This window comes from Pseudopodoces humilis, chromosome 2 (assembly GCF_049639895.1).
Source record: "Pseudopodoces humilis isolate 2021_Gansu_Grassland_sample_001 chromosome 2, ASM4963989v1, whole genome shotgun sequence".
In the NCBI taxonomy this organism is placed as follows: Eukaryota; Metazoa; Chordata; class Aves; order Passeriformes; family Paridae; genus Pseudopodoces; species Pseudopodoces humilis.
The window spans coordinates 104,219,891-104,237,370 of record NC_142201.1 but is presented as its reverse complement, the minus strand read 5'-3'; the positions used below and the strand labels follow the sequence as shown (position 1 = coordinate 104,237,370).

General features: G+C 42.2%; 1 protein-coding gene across 1 annotated transcript; it reads right to left on the bottom strand.

Annotated features, from left to right (window-relative positions):
- Positions 1 to 6,948: 6,948 nt before the first annotated feature.
- Positions 6,949 to 15,682, bottom strand: HSPA13 (heat shock protein family A (Hsp70) member 13). The gene is made up of 5 exons (XM_005524128.3): positions 15,575 to 15,682; positions 13,786 to 14,126; positions 11,926 to 12,139; positions 11,220 to 11,387; positions 6,949 to 10,293 (listed from the first exon to the last, which is right to left on the bottom strand). Exons 1-5 carry the CDS (start codon positions 15,597 to 15,599, stop codon positions 9,623 to 9,625), a joined length of 1,419 nt encoding a protein of 472 aa, XP_005524185.2. The 5' UTR covers positions 15,600 to 15,682; the 3' UTR covers positions 6,949 to 9,622.
- Between the last annotated feature and the right edge of the window lie 1,798 nt (positions 15,683 to 17,480).

The following is a 17,480-nucleotide window of genomic DNA, read 5'->3' as shown; positions in this document are numbered from 1 at the left end:
ATATACTGCACTTATGTCACATTACAATGTTGGTGTGTCCCAAGAGACTGTAGGATTTTTTTCTGTTGTGAATACTTTTTTCTGTGTAGACAGTCTTCCAGTTTTTTTCCATATTGAACATTTACAGGGATAACCTATCAGAATCCTTAACTGGAACCTGTCTGTGTTGTTCTTTAAGTGCTACTACATCACGAGTTCTCAGCAAATCCAACAGCTGGCAGGAGCACCACAGTCTCCAGTGACCTTCTCCTTCAGTGAGACTCTGGCAGGGAGATCAACAATTCAAGCATTTGGCTCCCAGGAGAGATTCATTAGGAAAAATAATGATGTTGTGTGTGAGAACTTGGTTTGGTTCTACAACAACCTCATCTCAAACAGGTACTTGAGAGCAGGTTTGCATTTGTAAGTAAATCTTCTTCTGTGGAATTCCACAAATCAATGTTTAGCTTTAGTCAGAGTAAAGCCACTGAGAAACAGAGAAGTGTTTGGACAATACTCTCGGGCACACAGGGGGACTCTTGGGGATGGTCCTGTGTGCAGGGCCAGGAGTTGGACTCGATGATCCATGTGGATCCCTTCCAACTCGGCACCTTCTGTGGTTCTGTGACAAGAGCAATTTATCTACCACTCTTTGCACTGAATGCACAGATTTTGTCTATATCTACTAGAAACTGGGAGGTTTACAGAAAGTATACATATGCTGTCTGGGATGAGAATATTTAAACAAAAAAAGAAAAAAAAAAAGTTTCACAATAGGTCATAAGCATGGACTATGCTACATTTCATCTAACAGTTCCTCTTGCAAATTTATGAACAAATTGAATTTATATTTCAGTAGTTCATGTGGAAGTAACCTGGTGTCTGTACTCACAGGCACCAGGGAGTTCGTGAGAGTGGAATCTCAGGTTTAAAGAAATAAAATCTGTTTCCTCACATTCCTTTGTGATTCAGTGCAGTTACAGTCACAGAGGAGCTAATAGATTCCTGGTCTATTTTTCAGCCCTACACCTGAATTTTTTTTTAGATAGGAGGAGCAGGAAAGCAGTATGAGGAGTGAAGGGAGTTGATGTATGCATCTTGGTTTTAGTAGTGCTACCAGTTCCAGATATGTCATATTGCCCACCCAGCTCATCTGTAAAATGGGAATGATAGTACTTACCTCTTTTGTGAAGTGGGTATATTGGTAATATAATGATCTCAGAGCTCAAGAGGCTATAAAAATATTGGTAATTCCATTTTTTCTTTGCCTTGATTTACTACAGGTGGCTATCTGTCAGGCTTGAGTTTTTGGGAAATTTAATGGTGTTCTTTGCTGAATTGTTTGTAGCACTGTCTGGAAATACAGTGAGTTCTTCTACAGTGGGTTTATCAATATCCTATGCTCTAAATGTAAGTAATCATATAAACATTTTGCTGTTACCACATTGCATATGAAAAGAATTACAATGAAGTTGAGTAGGTGACTATACAGGGGGGCATCAGTGACACCACATCTCCTGGGCAGGACAGAGTTTCCCTTTTAATTTCATTAATTTTGGGAAGCTTATGATAAATTATTTTCCACTTTTGAATGCAAATGGAATAATAATTATTAAAATATATTTAAAATCAAGTTAATGAAAGTAGGCTTATTTTTAAGTGTTTGGTTAAACCAAAGAAGTGGCATAGTCATGCACAACTGTACTTCATATTTAATTCCTTTTCTATGTTCACTTACTGAATGTTATCTAGGAGTGTTTACTTAAAAGATCAGTAATATCATTTACTTTGGCATTGCCTTTGCAAAGGTGATATATGAGAACTACATATTCGAAGTGTGTCTTAAGTAAGCTAAGTTTTATTGATGAAAAATTAGAATAAATCTCAAGTATTATGTAGACAGAAACTAAGCATCAAATTTTCTTTAATCTTGTGATGCTTAGGAGCCAGTGTTGTCCAGATTCTCACCATGGTAAGAGCGTCAGAAACACAGCAGAGAGATTTGAATGAATAGAAATGAAAAAAAAAACCATAGAGACAATTATCTGTCATGGCATATCCACACCCCACCCAGCTCACAAGAGTTCCTTTATCTCATACTGTACAGGGTGATGACAGTCACAGTTTTCCACCTTCATCTATTGTCCAACTGATACGGTTCTTTCTTTAGCTGCACGCAACATTTCCAAAAGGCTGACCTTCAGAATCTGTTTGGCTCGCTCTTTTGCTACAGAAGTGGGAATATTTAACCATGGAATTGGTACCATGGGGGTTTGGAACTAGGTGATCTTTGTGGTCTCTTCTAACCCAGGCCATTCTATGATGATTCTGTCTGCAGAAGCATCCCCAGTGCTTGAAGGTGACAAATTTGGCAGAGACAATATATACCTCCATTACAAATCCATTGTTCTACATTACCGACTTGTTTTACCTAGGGAATAGTGCAGTGATTGTACACACACCATGAACCATAAGCTTTTCCTTTCAACATTTCATACAAATAGTGCACACTTGCTGATGACCCTGATGTAGTTTCTGATATTTGGAGCTTTTATGTCAGTGCAAATTACAACAGCCATTGGGCAGTTTGAAAGCAAGACAAGAGCTGCTCAGAGGAGCACTGAGATCAGGGATTTTCTAACCATTGGTTCATGTGATGTGCCAACATGTTCTATCCATTTTTTGGCCTCTGTCATTAAGCATGCAGCTTATGAGTTGTTTAAGTTTGGGTAAGTTTTTGAATTAATGTGCTGTATTCTAGTACAGTCAAATTTCTTGTTCCTATTTTTGTATGTATTTCCCCAGGTGATCCAGATTCTAGATGTTTGAGTGTATAGAGCATGTGAAATTGAGACCAATGCACTTTCAGTTGAAGGAATTTGTGAATGTGCAACAGTCGATAAAGAGGTGAGCATTCATCCCAAATGCTGAACATTCATTTTGAATATTTAATTTCTGTGCAGAGAAAATGACCAATTAGATTGACTTTCGTATTGGTGAGTGGTGGTAGCAAGTATAGTTATTAATTTTCTGAGTTTTGTGGAATTTTTATTTGAGAATAATGTGTAGAACCGAGCTCACAGAGACTGCACACAATTTTTGTCCTCCCATTCACCAGTTTCAAACTGTTACAATTTCCCTTGTAAAGATCAATTTCCAAGATTATTTGTCTCAGTTGCTTCTGTTGGTGTAAGGACTTCTTTTAGGATCATGGTGGAATTGTGCATTCACATTCTGCTGCTATTTAGGACCCCGTCTTGTTTTCTGGGACACTGCAGTCAAATCTGGATCCACTTGGAAAACACTCATCTTGAACTGTAGGAAGTGCTGGAGCTATGTGACTTAAAGGATTTTGTCCAGTCACTGAAGAAGCTCCTCCATGAGATTTCAGAAGGTGGTGAAAATATTAGGTACATAATCAAGAAAGTGCTAATGCCATTATTTTTCAGTACTGTAAAACTATATCATTCTTCCAGAGAATTTACTTCAGAAGGTATCAGGATAGAAATGACACATCTCCTGTCATTATTGGTAGAACTATTCTGGTAGTGCAAGTTACTTTGAGGTGACCAACTGGTCACAGTGGTATAAATTCTGATGGCCTGGGTTGTATGGGAAACCAAGGACTATTTTCAGCTCAAGTATATACGTAAGTGTAAAGAAGGGGGGGAGTGGTGTTGCAATTCATGCAGCACCTCATTAGACTTGGGTAGAAAAATGTTCATTTATTTAAATTAAAAAAAATAAATCAAACCAGAAAAACAAAACAAATCCAACAAAACAAAAACAAACAAACAAACAAAAAACACCCAACAACACCACCAAACAATCAACCAAAAAAAACCTCAACAAATTTGAAATCCATGAAAGCGCAGAGAGCTTATTCTTCTGTTCTATTTGCTTAGGCACAGCAACTCAGTTTTAACTTTAAAACATTAAACCATAGTTATGCAAGGAGGGTGACAAAATAAAAGAACTCTAAACTGAGGAGACAAATATTGAAGATAGCAGCAGCAAAGGGACAGGTCTTGAATAGTGTACTGAATATCAACCTGAATTTTTCTGACAGATCATTTTCAGGAGGACATTTCTAGAAGGACATGGTTCAGCTAACATACAGAAGTATCCAAATTTTTACACTGAACATTATTAAAAAGTGGTTCAGCATTCAATCTGGCTCATTCTGAGTGCCCATTATAATGTGAATATAGAAACTGAAGACTGGGTTTAAAATTCAAAGTTCAGCCATGAATGAAGAGCCCTACCTTAACTACTATTGATATGCTGAGCAAGAGGAAAGAAAATTCCAAAGCAGGATGAACATATTTCAGTGGTCTTTTCAGAAACATAAGGTGTTGTTAGGAAAGAAGTACAGACATGCTTCACAGTAATCTCAGCTTTATATTGTGCTCCCTTTTCTCCACGTGCCTGACTTGCCCTTTTCAAATGTATTTTTAACAGTGTTGGGCACTGTGCTTTGCTGTGAAAAACAAAAATCCTGGTCCTAGATGAGCTTCTGTTGACATGGAAACAGATAACTTTGTGCACTCCACCATCAAAACAGAGTTTCACAACTGCACAGTGTTAACTATAGCCCACAGGTTACACAGAGTCATGGATTCAGAAAGGTAAGTTTTGATAAGCCATTTGAAAAATAAATTACTTCCTTGAAATGCATTCCCATAACCCAGAGATACCTGTACTAGGACTGGAAAATGTGGCTGAGGAGCTGATTTGTCTTCTGTAATCTTTCTGCTCTTGTAGAGTTCTTGTTCTGGATGCAGGAAGGATTCTAGAATATGATACACCACAGAATTTGTTACTACAAGAAAGTGCCTTTTCTGAAATGGCTGCAGGGGCTGGGATAAGATAAAGAAAACTACTGGGTGAATTCTGAAGGAATGCTCAAGGAATCTCTGCATTTTATATATATATATATATATATGCATATATAGGTGCAATATTTTATATTCCATATAAAACAACTGACTTACTCAAGAGCTCCTCACAGCATTGCTCTTCACTACAGCTACAATCTGTATACATTGATCAGGTTTCATAAAATTCAGATTTTATATTAATCACTTATTTTTATCATATTTGCATTGGGACAAGGGAATGAAGCAAGGATTTTCATGGTGTATGTTAAAACTGTTGCATTAGTAAAGACTGATTGAAAAACAAATCTTGTTGACATGCTGGTTTTAATTGAACTAAGTTGCTCTGACATTATGCTCATGTAGTTAATAATTCTTACTATGATTACACATTCAGGAAGAAAACAATGCTTGTTGTGTGGACACAGAGACAGATGTCACTTGGGGCTGATTTTTAGGATATGCAGATCCCCATGTATACTTAGGTAGTTCTTGAGGCAATAAATGTGCCCCATTACGTCAGTTTTCCTCTTGTGATTTCTGAAAAACTGAAACCCACCTCTTACATATTTAACTGAGCATTACAAAATCCCATTGTGAAAAAATCCCAAAAAGTGCAGTCAGGTGGAACTGCCTCTTTGCTAGTAAATATTAATGTAAACCTCCATACTAATTATAGCAGCAGGACAGGTTATGTACACTTACTTGAAGTGCCAGCTAAACATATCTGCTTCTGTAGGCCACATAAATAGTCATTTCCACTCTTATTGCCGTTCCTGAAGCTCTTGAAATTTAATACCAACACAACCAATGTAATCAATGTTCTCTTAAGATCCCCATCAACTGCTTAAAAAATGCCAACAAACTGAATAAAGTTCCTGGGTACAGCCCTGTTATATTAGTTTAAAATTGACACCTGGTGTATCAAGTACAATCTTAATTTCTTGCCCAAGATAAAGTTTTAGACACATAGGCTAGGAGAGGTAGCCTTTAGTACCTCAGGAGCCAATCCCCTTTGCAAGTCCAGAGAAAACAGTCTGAGGAGAGGCATCAGTGCATGGTAACTTCTACTTTACTTTTATTTATGAGGAGGGCTTTCTGTGCTTACTTCCAGCTGCCTTCAGACTGCAGCTGGGAGAGCCACAGACTGAACAATGGCAAAGCCTGAGAGAAAAGAAAATGCTGGACTAGCGTCAGCAAAGCCATTCCTTCTCTTTCAGGAGAAATAATTTCAGAAAAGGGGGTGCAGTGGAGGCAGAAGCAGCAGGAAATGCTCCTGCTGTGTTTCCATGCAATAGCATTCCAAAGCAAATCCCCTAAAAGGCTTAGGGTGGGCAGGGAAAGGAAGTGTTGCTTTAAGCACGTCAGCCAGGGTCTGCAGCCTCTCCTCTCCTCACACACGTCATGCTGGAGACTGACTCTAGGAAATCAAGAAGGGCCAGTTGGCTGAGTTCAGAACTGACTCAACCCACCAACATCAGGGCACCAGCCAGCACAAAGCAAGCCATGTGGTAGCTCTGGAGCTTGGCACACACCTCACCCCCACCTTCTTCCTCCAAAATACCCTGAACTTCCTTGGTATTTAGGGATTGGGTTCCAGTCCTGTCCTGTGGGACCACTCACAGGAAGAGGGGGACAGGTAGGGGACCAGAGCAGACCTGAAAAATGAGGCTCATAAGGGACCAAGACTCCATCATTCTTTTTCACATGAAGGAACAGGGACCCGCTTATACTCTGCTTCCACTTCATTCCCCACAGCGCTCAAAAATCCCACATGCACCACCTTCTGGAGCTGCTCCCCTCAGCCCTGCTTGTCGTCCTTGCTCTACACTTTCCTGGCAGTGTCACAGGAGAAACTGGAAAGAAGTTGAGCAGCAGCTTCCCGTTCTAAGGAAGAGACACACTTCTGCTTTTTGCCAGCTTTGAAACACTTATGAAACACTGTAATTGTTCAGGCTCTGCAGACTTTGCAGCTCTTCAAGACAATACAGAAGTAGAAACTCTCTCACAGCTGAACACAACCTCATCTTCTACGCTTCTAAGGTATTTGAGGAAGCCAGAATTTCCTTGAGAAAGTGAAAGAAGACAGATCCAAGGGGTAGAATTTTTTTTTATTAAAAAATCTAAAATGTTATTTATAAAATGCATTTCATCATCTGCACTGGGAAACAATTAGGGAACACACAATTGTTGAAGTCACTTGATGCTTTCAGAATTTCAACTTGCCAAATAAACCTTAGCTAGAGAAATTTGTTACACACCTACCACTAAAGGCAATCATAAGGATTACAGAAAGATTTCAGCCTTCAAATATCAACTTTTTTACAGAGAGCCTTTTGGTAAGCAGCCCATGTGCATACCTGGAAATATCCACTTAGTACAGTGGACTCGTCTTTAAAATTCCATTGTTTGTGCCAAAATACAATATTAAAAGACACAAAATAAATAATTCAGAAAATTTAATAAATAAGGATGCATTGTGATATCCAGTGTACAGTAACTTCTCTACTAAAAAATCCAGCCTGTATAGAAATCTGAATAAATACCCTTTTGTGAATTTAGTTTTTACAAGTAAACAACCTGTGCTTCCCTTCCAGTTCCCAGATTAACACTGAAGGAGATTTAACTCCCCCAGGCTAAAGGAGGATGTGAAAGAAAAAAGTACTTAATTTATTTGCTTTGAGAGTTTTAACATCTCCTACCTAACATGTCCCAAAACTGCAAAACCTTTTAATCATTTAACTTCACTGTGATGTGGTTCTGTTTCTATATTGGTCTGCTTGTTTTACACAGCACATTAAAGGCATGAAGACCAAAGCCCAACCATAACTCCAGTGGATTTTGGGAACTTACAGCAGGGCAGAAGGAAAGGCCACAATGACTGTAAAGACACTGGTACAGATGTTGAACACATACATTTATATTGCAAAGCAAAGGCCCCCAACAGCAACCGAGGACTCTACTGCGTAGTGGCATTCATCCATGGTGTCACTGAAGAGGCACTTCTCTCACTGCAAGACTTTTACTTATTGGAAGTTCCATACAGACTTAGTTGGGGTCACCTTCAAAGAGGCACAAAGGAAAAGAAGAATCCTCAAATAAAAAAAAAAACTTTGGTTTTCAACTCAGGAAAATTAAACAGATGTCAGCAGTACTTTGGGAATCCTCTGTCAAGTTAAACAATGCTGATGGAATGGCTGTGTGCAACTATGATTCAATTTAAGAGGTTTTTAATTGGATTGCTTCAAAGATGCACTTGGACAATAGCTGTGCAAACAGCTGAATCAGCACAACAGATTTATGGCAGTGCCATAAATCAGGCCTACTGCCAGGTGAGTAATAAGCCTATTTTAATATAGTCATAGGTTAAAATAAATCTAAGCCCCACACTTTATCTTAGCAAGGTTAATGCAAAATTATTCTGGAGAAGACAAGAAAATCCTTAAAACCACCTGTTATTAGAGCTTACCTGATGAAGACTGGGCTGATGGATGCTAAAACCAGTCTTAGCTGAATTACGTTTTTTCGGTAGGAAGTTACAAGCAGATAATATAATTCAGCTGGTGTTTGATTATTGCTTAATCCCTCCAAAGAGAGAACTGTCACCAATTCGGTTTTTTTTTCAGGTCAGTAACTTTGTTCCCCTCACACATTTTCAAGGTATCTGGATAGCAACCTGTTTGCCTAAAATAGAGTCCTAGGAAGTGCCACCTCAAACCCCAAGTTACACAACACTGCTCCTTTCCCAATAGGACAGCTACAACTTCTGCTCAGTTTAGAGGGGGATATGACAAAACTTAAACCACGTAAGAGCTGAAAAGCAGGAAGTAGCTGGGTCAATTTTCATTTACTAGGGCTACAGGAACTACATTTCAACCCTTCTGTCCCACACTTTCTCCCTAAGGACAGTATGGCTTGGGGTACTTCATGGAGAAGATGTCACATGCTTGTAAATGCAGAACAATGAAATTCGTGTTGGTCAAATGCAAGGGAAGACAGGCAGGTGTGGCTTCAAGATACATAAAATCTCCATAGTTTTAAAATAAGGCAGGGGCAGGTATGAATATTTGGCAACATACCCTCATTCTCTGTGGAGAATGCCAGTGGTAAAACAGCAGCACCTGTGTTTAACCATCACAGCCAGGTCAGGAGTGAAGCCCTTGGAGACCAAGAAACTGCACTGGCAAGAGCTACGTTTTCAATAAGGTTTCCTAATCATGGGACTGTTTGCCACAGAGCATCAGCAATACCACTATGCTGTTATGAACAGCAGAAGAATCAAGTGAATGCCTCAGTTTCACTTAAGCTGCAAGATGCCTTTAGGAAAGGTGCTTAAATCCTCAAATGGCTCAATCTAATAAATAAGTGTAAACTGAACACTGCCTGTGCGTTAAGGCTGCTTCACAGTCCTTCCAAGAAAATACACTGGACCCAGGAATACCTTAGTACCACATCATCTCAAACCTTTGGTCACGCTCCCTTTAAATACACACTGCTCCAGGATTTGCTAATAAAATTTAGCAAGAAAATGTGTGTCATCACTGGCATTTTCATCCAATATCCCATCTCCAAGTAAACACAGCACACTTCAGAACTTGTTTGTACCTTTAAAGTAACACCAAGCTTTAGCACAGGTAAGTGCCCAGTAACATCTAACTGGAACAGGTGAAAATTTAATAGAATGCAGCTAAGATTAAGTTCTGTTGCCAGTCAAATAAGTGTGGATCCTTCTGGAGAGCTGGAATGCAACTGAGAAGAGTTTCTTTTCAGTTAAAATTAGTCTTCCGTAAATGCTTGTTAGGAATTTCTATAGCACTGACTTGGAGAGGCCAGGACCCAGCAAGAATTCCTGCTTGGATGGCTACGCCCATCACAACTGCCAGGTCGGGATCTACAGAGGTGTTGGGCTCCTTTCCAAAGAAGTCCCGAATAACCTCACGTATTTTGGGAATCCGTGTGGAGCCTCCGACTAACACAATTTCATCCACTTCTGCTTTGTGCAGGTGCCCTTCCTTCAACACTTGTTCAATGGGCACAAGAATCTTCTCAAAAAGGTCCTCATTTAATGTCTCAAACAGCTTCCGAGAGATTTCTGTTTCAAACACAACTTCGACAAAGTCATCCTCTACTTTGGAAGTGTCTCCAAGATTTTTCAGGCCTTTTGTGTCTTGTGAAACCTCACCTTGTAGCACACTGTTTGTTTTTACCCGGCTTTTTGCAAGTCCTCTTGTAAGCTTGTTTGCTGGCAGAGTCAACAGCACACTCAGTGTAGCTGCCTCGTGGACAGTCAGGTTTAATTTAACAGCTTCCACAGCCTGCCTGAGGCGGTGAACCTCCTCTTTTTGTGTTGGCAGAGAACCATACGTTTGGCGGAGCTGATCATATAAATACAACATCAACCTCTGATTGAAATCCTGTCCTCCAAGTTTGTTGTTACCTGAAAGACCAGAATAGAAGGCATCAGACAGAGTACCTGGAAAGCCCCAGAAAGCAGCACACTTCTCTTTCACTCGGGGATGGTGCTCAAGGGCCAGAACAATCACAGAAGGACCACAAGCACATGAGCTCACGGAGCTGTGACAAGAGACAAAATTTTGTCCACTGCATACATGATGGGTAATGATTTCCACTGTTTTGTTTTGACTGAAAACAGTAACTCACTCAGTGGACCTCTGTCTAAATCAGAGTGAAGCTGCTGAATCTTTCTTGCTGTTTCACTCTAACTGGACGGAGCAGCAACAGCTCACATCAGAACTTACTTGTTGAAGGCAACACAGGCAGCTGGCACTGCACAGAGCCATGTGTGCATGCAGGCCAGCTGAAGCACAGCTGTCTCTCCACCAAACACTGCTGCCAGAGCTCTGTGCCCAGGGACGAATCATTCATACAACAATCACAAAACTTGTGAGTTAACAGCCCATGCATTCCCAAACCCAGCTCAACTGAACTGGCACCAAACACAAGACAAGGACACACCAAAGCACTGGTTAGTGATCTGACAATATTCCCAATTTGGGCAAAGGTGACAGAAAGATTTTAAACAACTCCAGCTCTGCAAAAGTCCAGTAAAAGTAACTGTAACATGCACCTGCACTTTATTAATGGGCACAAAAGTTAACAGACATGGATAAAATGAAACCACAACTTACCCCTCTGGGTCAGCCAAAACCTATGACTCTGGTCTTAATTGCTGAAACCAGCCACAAACCTAATTTTGCATGAAAATCGGCTGAGAATGCATTGGGAAAACACTCTGTGACATGGTTGGTATGTTTTAAAAAGTCCCTCCAACTTCAAGGGGTTGCACTACAAGGTGCACTTGCCTCCCCTGAACCCCTTGAGAAACAAAAGCATTTATCTTACCTGCCATGGCTCGTGTGACAAACATCCCTCCCATCTTGTTCAACAGAGACACATCCAAAGTTCCTCCACCCAAATCCACCACCAGAACATTAAACACATCAGCTTTGTGGAGCCCATAAGCCATAGCAGCAGCCGTGGGCTCATTGATTACTCGCAAAACGGTGAGCCCTATGAAGAGCAGAGACAACAAGTAACACTCAGGTACATCTCAGAAAACTGCAGTTCTTAGATCAGAATGACATTTGCCAATACTTTTTGGGTTTTTTAAGTGTCAGATCTAAAGGAAGTAGTTTCATAAGCAGTAATATCCAGTGAACTCTTTTCTTTACTTAATCCTAAAATAGTACTGCTTCAGCATCAGGGTGAAATCACGAACCATAATGTGCCCAAACACACTGCTTCCAGAGAAACCTTGCTAAGGAGATTTATATCATGCATTCTATTTCTGCTTAAATTATTGTCCAAGGGTGCTCTATAGAGTCTCCCTATTTGGAGATTATAAAAAAGACTATTTTCCCTGAAGTAAAACTTACTTTCAGCCATCTATGTCCGCATTAGCCAGCTAGACCTGTCGGTACTCACAGTAAATCCATTCTAAGCTTCTCTGTCACTGATTCACTGTTTCTATATCCTTCACAAAGGCCTTACTGTTAGTGAAATAGACCACAAGGTCTCCAAGATAAACTCTGGAATAGAGAGACATCACCTGCAAGGTTAGCTGCCTTAATGGTAGAATTCCGCTGCCTTTCATCAAACTCTGCTGGCACAGAGATGACTGCCTTGGAAATGGACATGCCAAGGTTGGCCTCTGCCATTTTCTTCAGTTTCAGCAACAGCTTAGAGCCAATGCGCTCTGGAGTGATGCGAAAGGTTTCATTAGTTGTCACAGAAAATTCAGCTAATCCTTTGTTGTTGACAACCTAGAAGGATAAAGTGACACAACCCCCAAGTGAGAAATCTTCCTGTACTCCCTCACCCTGTTCCCACTAAATGTTTATTTGCATGTAGTCTCTTCATTCTGGAAAAGTTCAAACGTGCTTTTGGCATTTCTGGATCACTTTTATTCCTTGATTAGGATTATGCAAAACATGCCACTTAAGGGGTCAAAGTATATCCAAAGAATTACACCCACTGTGCCCCACTAAAACACATTAAAAAAAGTTAAGACCTAGATACTGTGCAATCAACTTCCAACACCACATTCAAAGACAAAAGGGATGCTTTTTTCAGTCATTAGGTTACCTTTCAGGTTTCTGAAAGGAAACAAACAGCTTGGTACTGAAACTGGTTCTCTTAACAATATTAAAAAATTAAAAAGACTTCAAAGACCACTTGCAGTACACATTTTTTTTTTTTTATTTTTCCAACCAATTCTGCGCCATGCTCATATAATGCAAACTAGTTTTTTTAAAAGTAACTTTCAAGTTCTGCTGCTGGTTAAGTAGTAAAGTGCTGAAGGAAAAAATACGATGGGACAGAGAAGATGTGACTTTAAAACTTTTTTGGGTTTTGGTTTTCTGCGTTATTTTGGGGAGCGGTTTGTTGATTTTTGTTTGTGTTTTTATTTTACAATTTCAGGGAGAACTAAGTTTCAGCAAAGCACAATTAGCATTTCAAGTTGAAATTTATCCTTTGAAAGAAAGGACTGGAAGGTTACCCAGAAAAACATTTCTGAATAGGAAAACACAGGGTTCTCTGGAAAATCATTATCAGCTCTCATGCAGAGGTACACAACTTCCACAACCATTTTCTTCAGTTTTCAGGTACATCAGATTAAGCCAAATGACTCAAGGTGTGACAAGATGATCAACCACATTTCAGGTGTCATAGAACTGGGCTGGAGGGACCTTACAGCTCATCTCCTTCCAACCCCCTGCCATAGGTACTTTCCACTAGATCAGGCTGCTCAGAGCCCCATCAAACCTGGCCTTCAACACTTCTGGGGATGGAGCATCCCCAGCTTCTCTGTGCAACCTGTGCCAGTGCCTCACCAACCTCACAGTAAGGAACATTTTTCATAATCTCTAATCTAAACCTACCCTCTATCAGTTTGAAGCCGTTCCTCCTTGTTCTGTCACTCCAGGTCCCTGTAAATAATCTCTCTCCATCTCTTTTGTAAGCTTCCTGTGCTGGAAGGCCACAATTCGTTCACCCCAAAGCCTTCTCCAATCCCAAGCCAATCTCAATTCTCTCTGCTTCTCCTCACAGCAGAGCTGCTCCATCCCTCTGATCACCTTGGTGTCTCCTCTGGCCCGGCTCCAGCAGCTCCCTGTCCTTCCTGTGCTGGGAGCCCAGGGCTGGATGCAGCCCTGCAGGTGGGGTCTGAGCAGAGAGGGGCAGAGGGGCAGAATCCCCTCCCTGCCCTGCTGCCCACGGGGCTTTGGATGCAGCCCAGCACACGGGGGGTTTCTGGGCTTCCTGAGCACACGGCCGGGGCATGTCCAGCCTCTCATCACCAGCACCCCCAAGTCCTTCTCCCAGGGCTACTCTGGGGCTGTTCATGTCCAGCCTGGATGGCATCCTGCACCTTACTGCTTGGAGGCAACTGAAGGCACTGTCTGCTTACCTTAAAGGGATACCTGCTGCTTTCACTTTGCAGCTCTTCTGAAGTGAAGACTTTCCCAATGAATCTCTTGGCATCATATATGGTGTTCTGAGGATTGGCATCGGCCAGTTCCAGGCCCTCATAGCCCACATGCACCCCTGTGTCTGTGAAGGAGACGACACTGGGAATGCTGTTGTGCCCCTTCTCATCTGCAATGACCTTCACGTCTCCGCTTCCAGGCAGGAAGACGGCAACAGAGCAGTAGGTGGTGCCAAGGTCGATCCCAATCACTCTGGGGGTGGGCAAGGGCAGATACTGTTGTGCCAGGTAGCTGGCTAAGAGCAGGGCCAGCACAGCGGAGCCTGAAACACGGAACAGTGAACAGCAGGGTTAGGGGATCAACTCTGCAAACCTACAAGTCAATGCAAACGACACGGTGTGACACATTGCACCTCCTGCAGCTTTATTTCACACCCTAGAGCCTGTTTAGCTACCTAATTAGTTTTTAATTTCCTTCTCAACAGAGAGAATTTCAGGCATTAAATATTAAACTGATTGAGGAAAAAAAGCCCAAGAGATTGCCAAGCCAAAAATATCACCACACTGTAATAATTCTATTTCTCTCTGCATGTTACTGCAATAACACAGGCTAATTAGTACTTCTGGAGGAGTTGTCTATAAATGACCCTAAAGGACACTGAGTTAATAGGACTGTCCAAAATCACAGTTAAATGACAAACTCCCAATTCTAACACCTCCATCTTCACCAGAAGTCCAAAAATAAGGGGAGAGAAACCCTCTCTTATACTAACTCATTCTGTTTCAGCCACAGCTCCAAAAAAAGCATCTCCCCACAACTCTGAATCTTTTCTGTACCTTGAAACCCAAGGAAAGACCAGTTTATGTGCAGAAGAATTCATTGTTTGGTTGATTTTCTTTTAATTTTACTTATAATCATCAGACACAGGAAACCCAAAAGTCTAGCATCAAGTAATAACCTCAGATGATTACCAAAAAAAATGCACCAACAAACAAAATCTCAACAAGACATGTAAGTAAGTTAAATTTCAAAGACTGGGTGACCTCTTTTTTTTCCCAGCAGGGAAGGGTGGTCATAGCAGTGCTTCAAACAGACTGGTCGGAAAGCCCTGGCTTGCTCTGGGCTGCAAATCTTCCCAGGCATTTCTGAGCAATGTGCCGCTGAGCACTTTGGCTTTCGTGGAATCCACAGTGGGTCAGGTTGGAAGGGACAACAATCTGGTCCAACTTCCCTGGTCAAGCAGGATCATCCCAGAGCACAGGATTGCATCCAGATGGCTCTGGAATACTTCCATTGAGGGAGACTCCACACCCTCCCTGGATGATCTGTTCCAGTGCTTGGTCACTGCACACTGAAGAAGTTCTTCCTCATGTTCAGAAGGAACTTTCTGTGCATCAGTTCCTGTCCACTGCCTCTTGTCCCATTGCTGGGCACCACCGAGCAAAGCCTGGTCCGTGCTCTGACCTCTCCCTGCAGACATTGATGAGCTTCCCTCTCACCCGTCTCTTCTCAAGGCTAAACAGCCCCAGCTCCCTCAGCCTTTGCTTCTAAAAGGTCCAGTGCCCTCACCGTCTTTGCTGCCCTCCGCTAGACCCGCTCCAGGAGTTCCATGTCTCTCCCGTAGAGAGAAGCCCAGAACTGGACATAGCGGAAAACACAGAGCTCGTGCCACCCTGGAGAGCAAACCCAGGGCGACACCGGCGGCAGAAAGACGCGAGAGAGGAAGTAAAGCCCCACAAAACCCCCAGCCCAGCCACACCACCGCCTCACCCAGCACAGCCATCTGCCCCGCCATGTCTGCCTGCGGCTCCAGCTGCTGACGGCTCTTTCCGGGCCGCGCGGGGTACGCCGGGAACGGTAGTACGCATATCCCGCTCACCCTGCTCACGTCAGCAGCTGCTGGGGGCAAAGAAACCACAATTCCCTGTGCGCATCGCGGCGCGGCCGGTTCCGGCGGGTACCAGCCAATGGGCGGGGAGGCGCGTTACCGTTAGCAGGGGAGGTGGTGCGTGCCCTCTTAGGAGCGCATGCGCAGGTCCGGGCGGGGCGGTCGCGATGGCTGCTGGGAGCGGTAGTCCGGAGCCCCGGCGCCATGCTGCTCCGCGGCCTCCCGCCGGCGTGAGGCGTCAGAGACCGCTGCTGTGTCAGTGCTGAAGCAGAGCATCTTTCTTTATCCCCCCCTCGGTTTTCAGCTAGAAAGTACCGAGTTCCCTCCTCTGAAAGGGTTTCGGTGTCTTTTACACGGACAAGAGCCAGGTTCGGAAAGGAGACGTTGTTTATTCTGTGCAGGTTGCAAGGCAGAAGCTTTCCACAAATCAAGCACACCGATTCTCAAAACTTCACAATAAATATGTATTTCAGCAAACCAATCACAGTTCACTGGCTACAAGTTACCTAGTTCTCTTATTAATGGTGAGGGGATATTTCCTTCTTGCCCACCCGGCATTTAGACAAGTGAGGAGAATGCAGGTGAAACCTGCCCCTCAAATGCATCCTGGAGGGGCACAATTGGTAACTGCTCTAAGAAATGCACTGTGAAGTACTGTGTGGGTTTGCTTCTCATCAGTTGTCCCTCTCCTCTGCTCTGCTCCACTCCCCTCTCATAAGGAGTAATGGATTTTCAGGTTCTTGCAGAGCAGGTTTCTGTTTCAGGCAGAAGCCCAAGTTAGAAGCTTTTTAAATAGAAAATATCCATAAATGAGTAGTTGGTAGCAAATTGCATAGTGGAAGAAAATATGTGCACTATTGCATAGTGGAGGAAAGTAGGCTAAATCCTATTGTAGTTATCATCTCCAGCATCTCTGTTTCTCCTAAGTGATGGAAAGATACATAACCCAAAAGTAATTCCCAGGAGCTCGCTTCTTAAAAGCTTCTTCTATATGCAAAGAAAGTGGAACCACTTTACCTTAATAGTAAAAAATGTATTTGTCCTCCACTTATGGTTAACATATAGTGATGTGCTTCATTCTCAGCATGAGGAGGTGGAAACTCTTTGGAAAGGGAAGAGAAGGTTGAACCATTCAGCCTCCTTAATGACTCATGATCTGACTGTTTTCTAATTACTTAGGTAACTTAATTTCTTTTGCATACTTTAACAAAGTTTCTTGAAGTGGGACCACGGTAATTGTGCTCATTTGTAAGTGGGGGGAAACTCGTAATCATTGTTTACAGTATTTTTTCATCCTTATAACTCATGAGCAGGCACTTTGTGTTTTATGCCACTGTCAGTGGATGGTGAGCAGAAAAACAGGTTTAGCACACACAGGGCATATGATCAAACTGTATTTTGCTCATAATTTTGATATTTAATAGCAGGTATTTTTTAATACATAAGGACCATCTGAAATATGACACTGCAGACTTCTGATATGTAGGGATGTGTTTTTAAGAAATACTGATACAAGCCTCTCATTTCAGAGATTTCTTCCTTTTTTGGAGCAGAGGCCAGGCTTTGTTTTTTGTCCTTGAGGTTAAACCTTTAAAAGACTTGAGGATCACTTGTTACCATACCTGCCCAAGGACAGAACTCAAATGCCCTTTCCTATTTCCCTATTTCTCCTTAGCAAAGCAGCTTAATGAATTCAGTGTGTCAATCAAAGCCTCCCCACCTGACTGACTCCCTGGAGGCTTGGCTGTTCCCTGCAGGATTACACAGCACAGGCCACCTGCCTGGGAG

Coding starts and splice junctions, on each gene's coding strand:
- HSPA13 (XM_005524128.3), bottom strand. CDS start 15,599: ATGGCGGGGCAGATGGCTGTGCTGG. Junction 14,127..15,574: donor GGGGCAGATGGCTGTGCTGG/GTGAGGCGGTGG, acceptor TCCGTGTTTCAG/GCTCCGCTGTGCTGGCCCTG. Junction 11,388..11,925: donor TAAGGCAGCTAACCTTGCAG/GTGATGTCTCTC, acceptor TGCTCTTCATAG/GGCTCACCGTTTTGCGAGTA.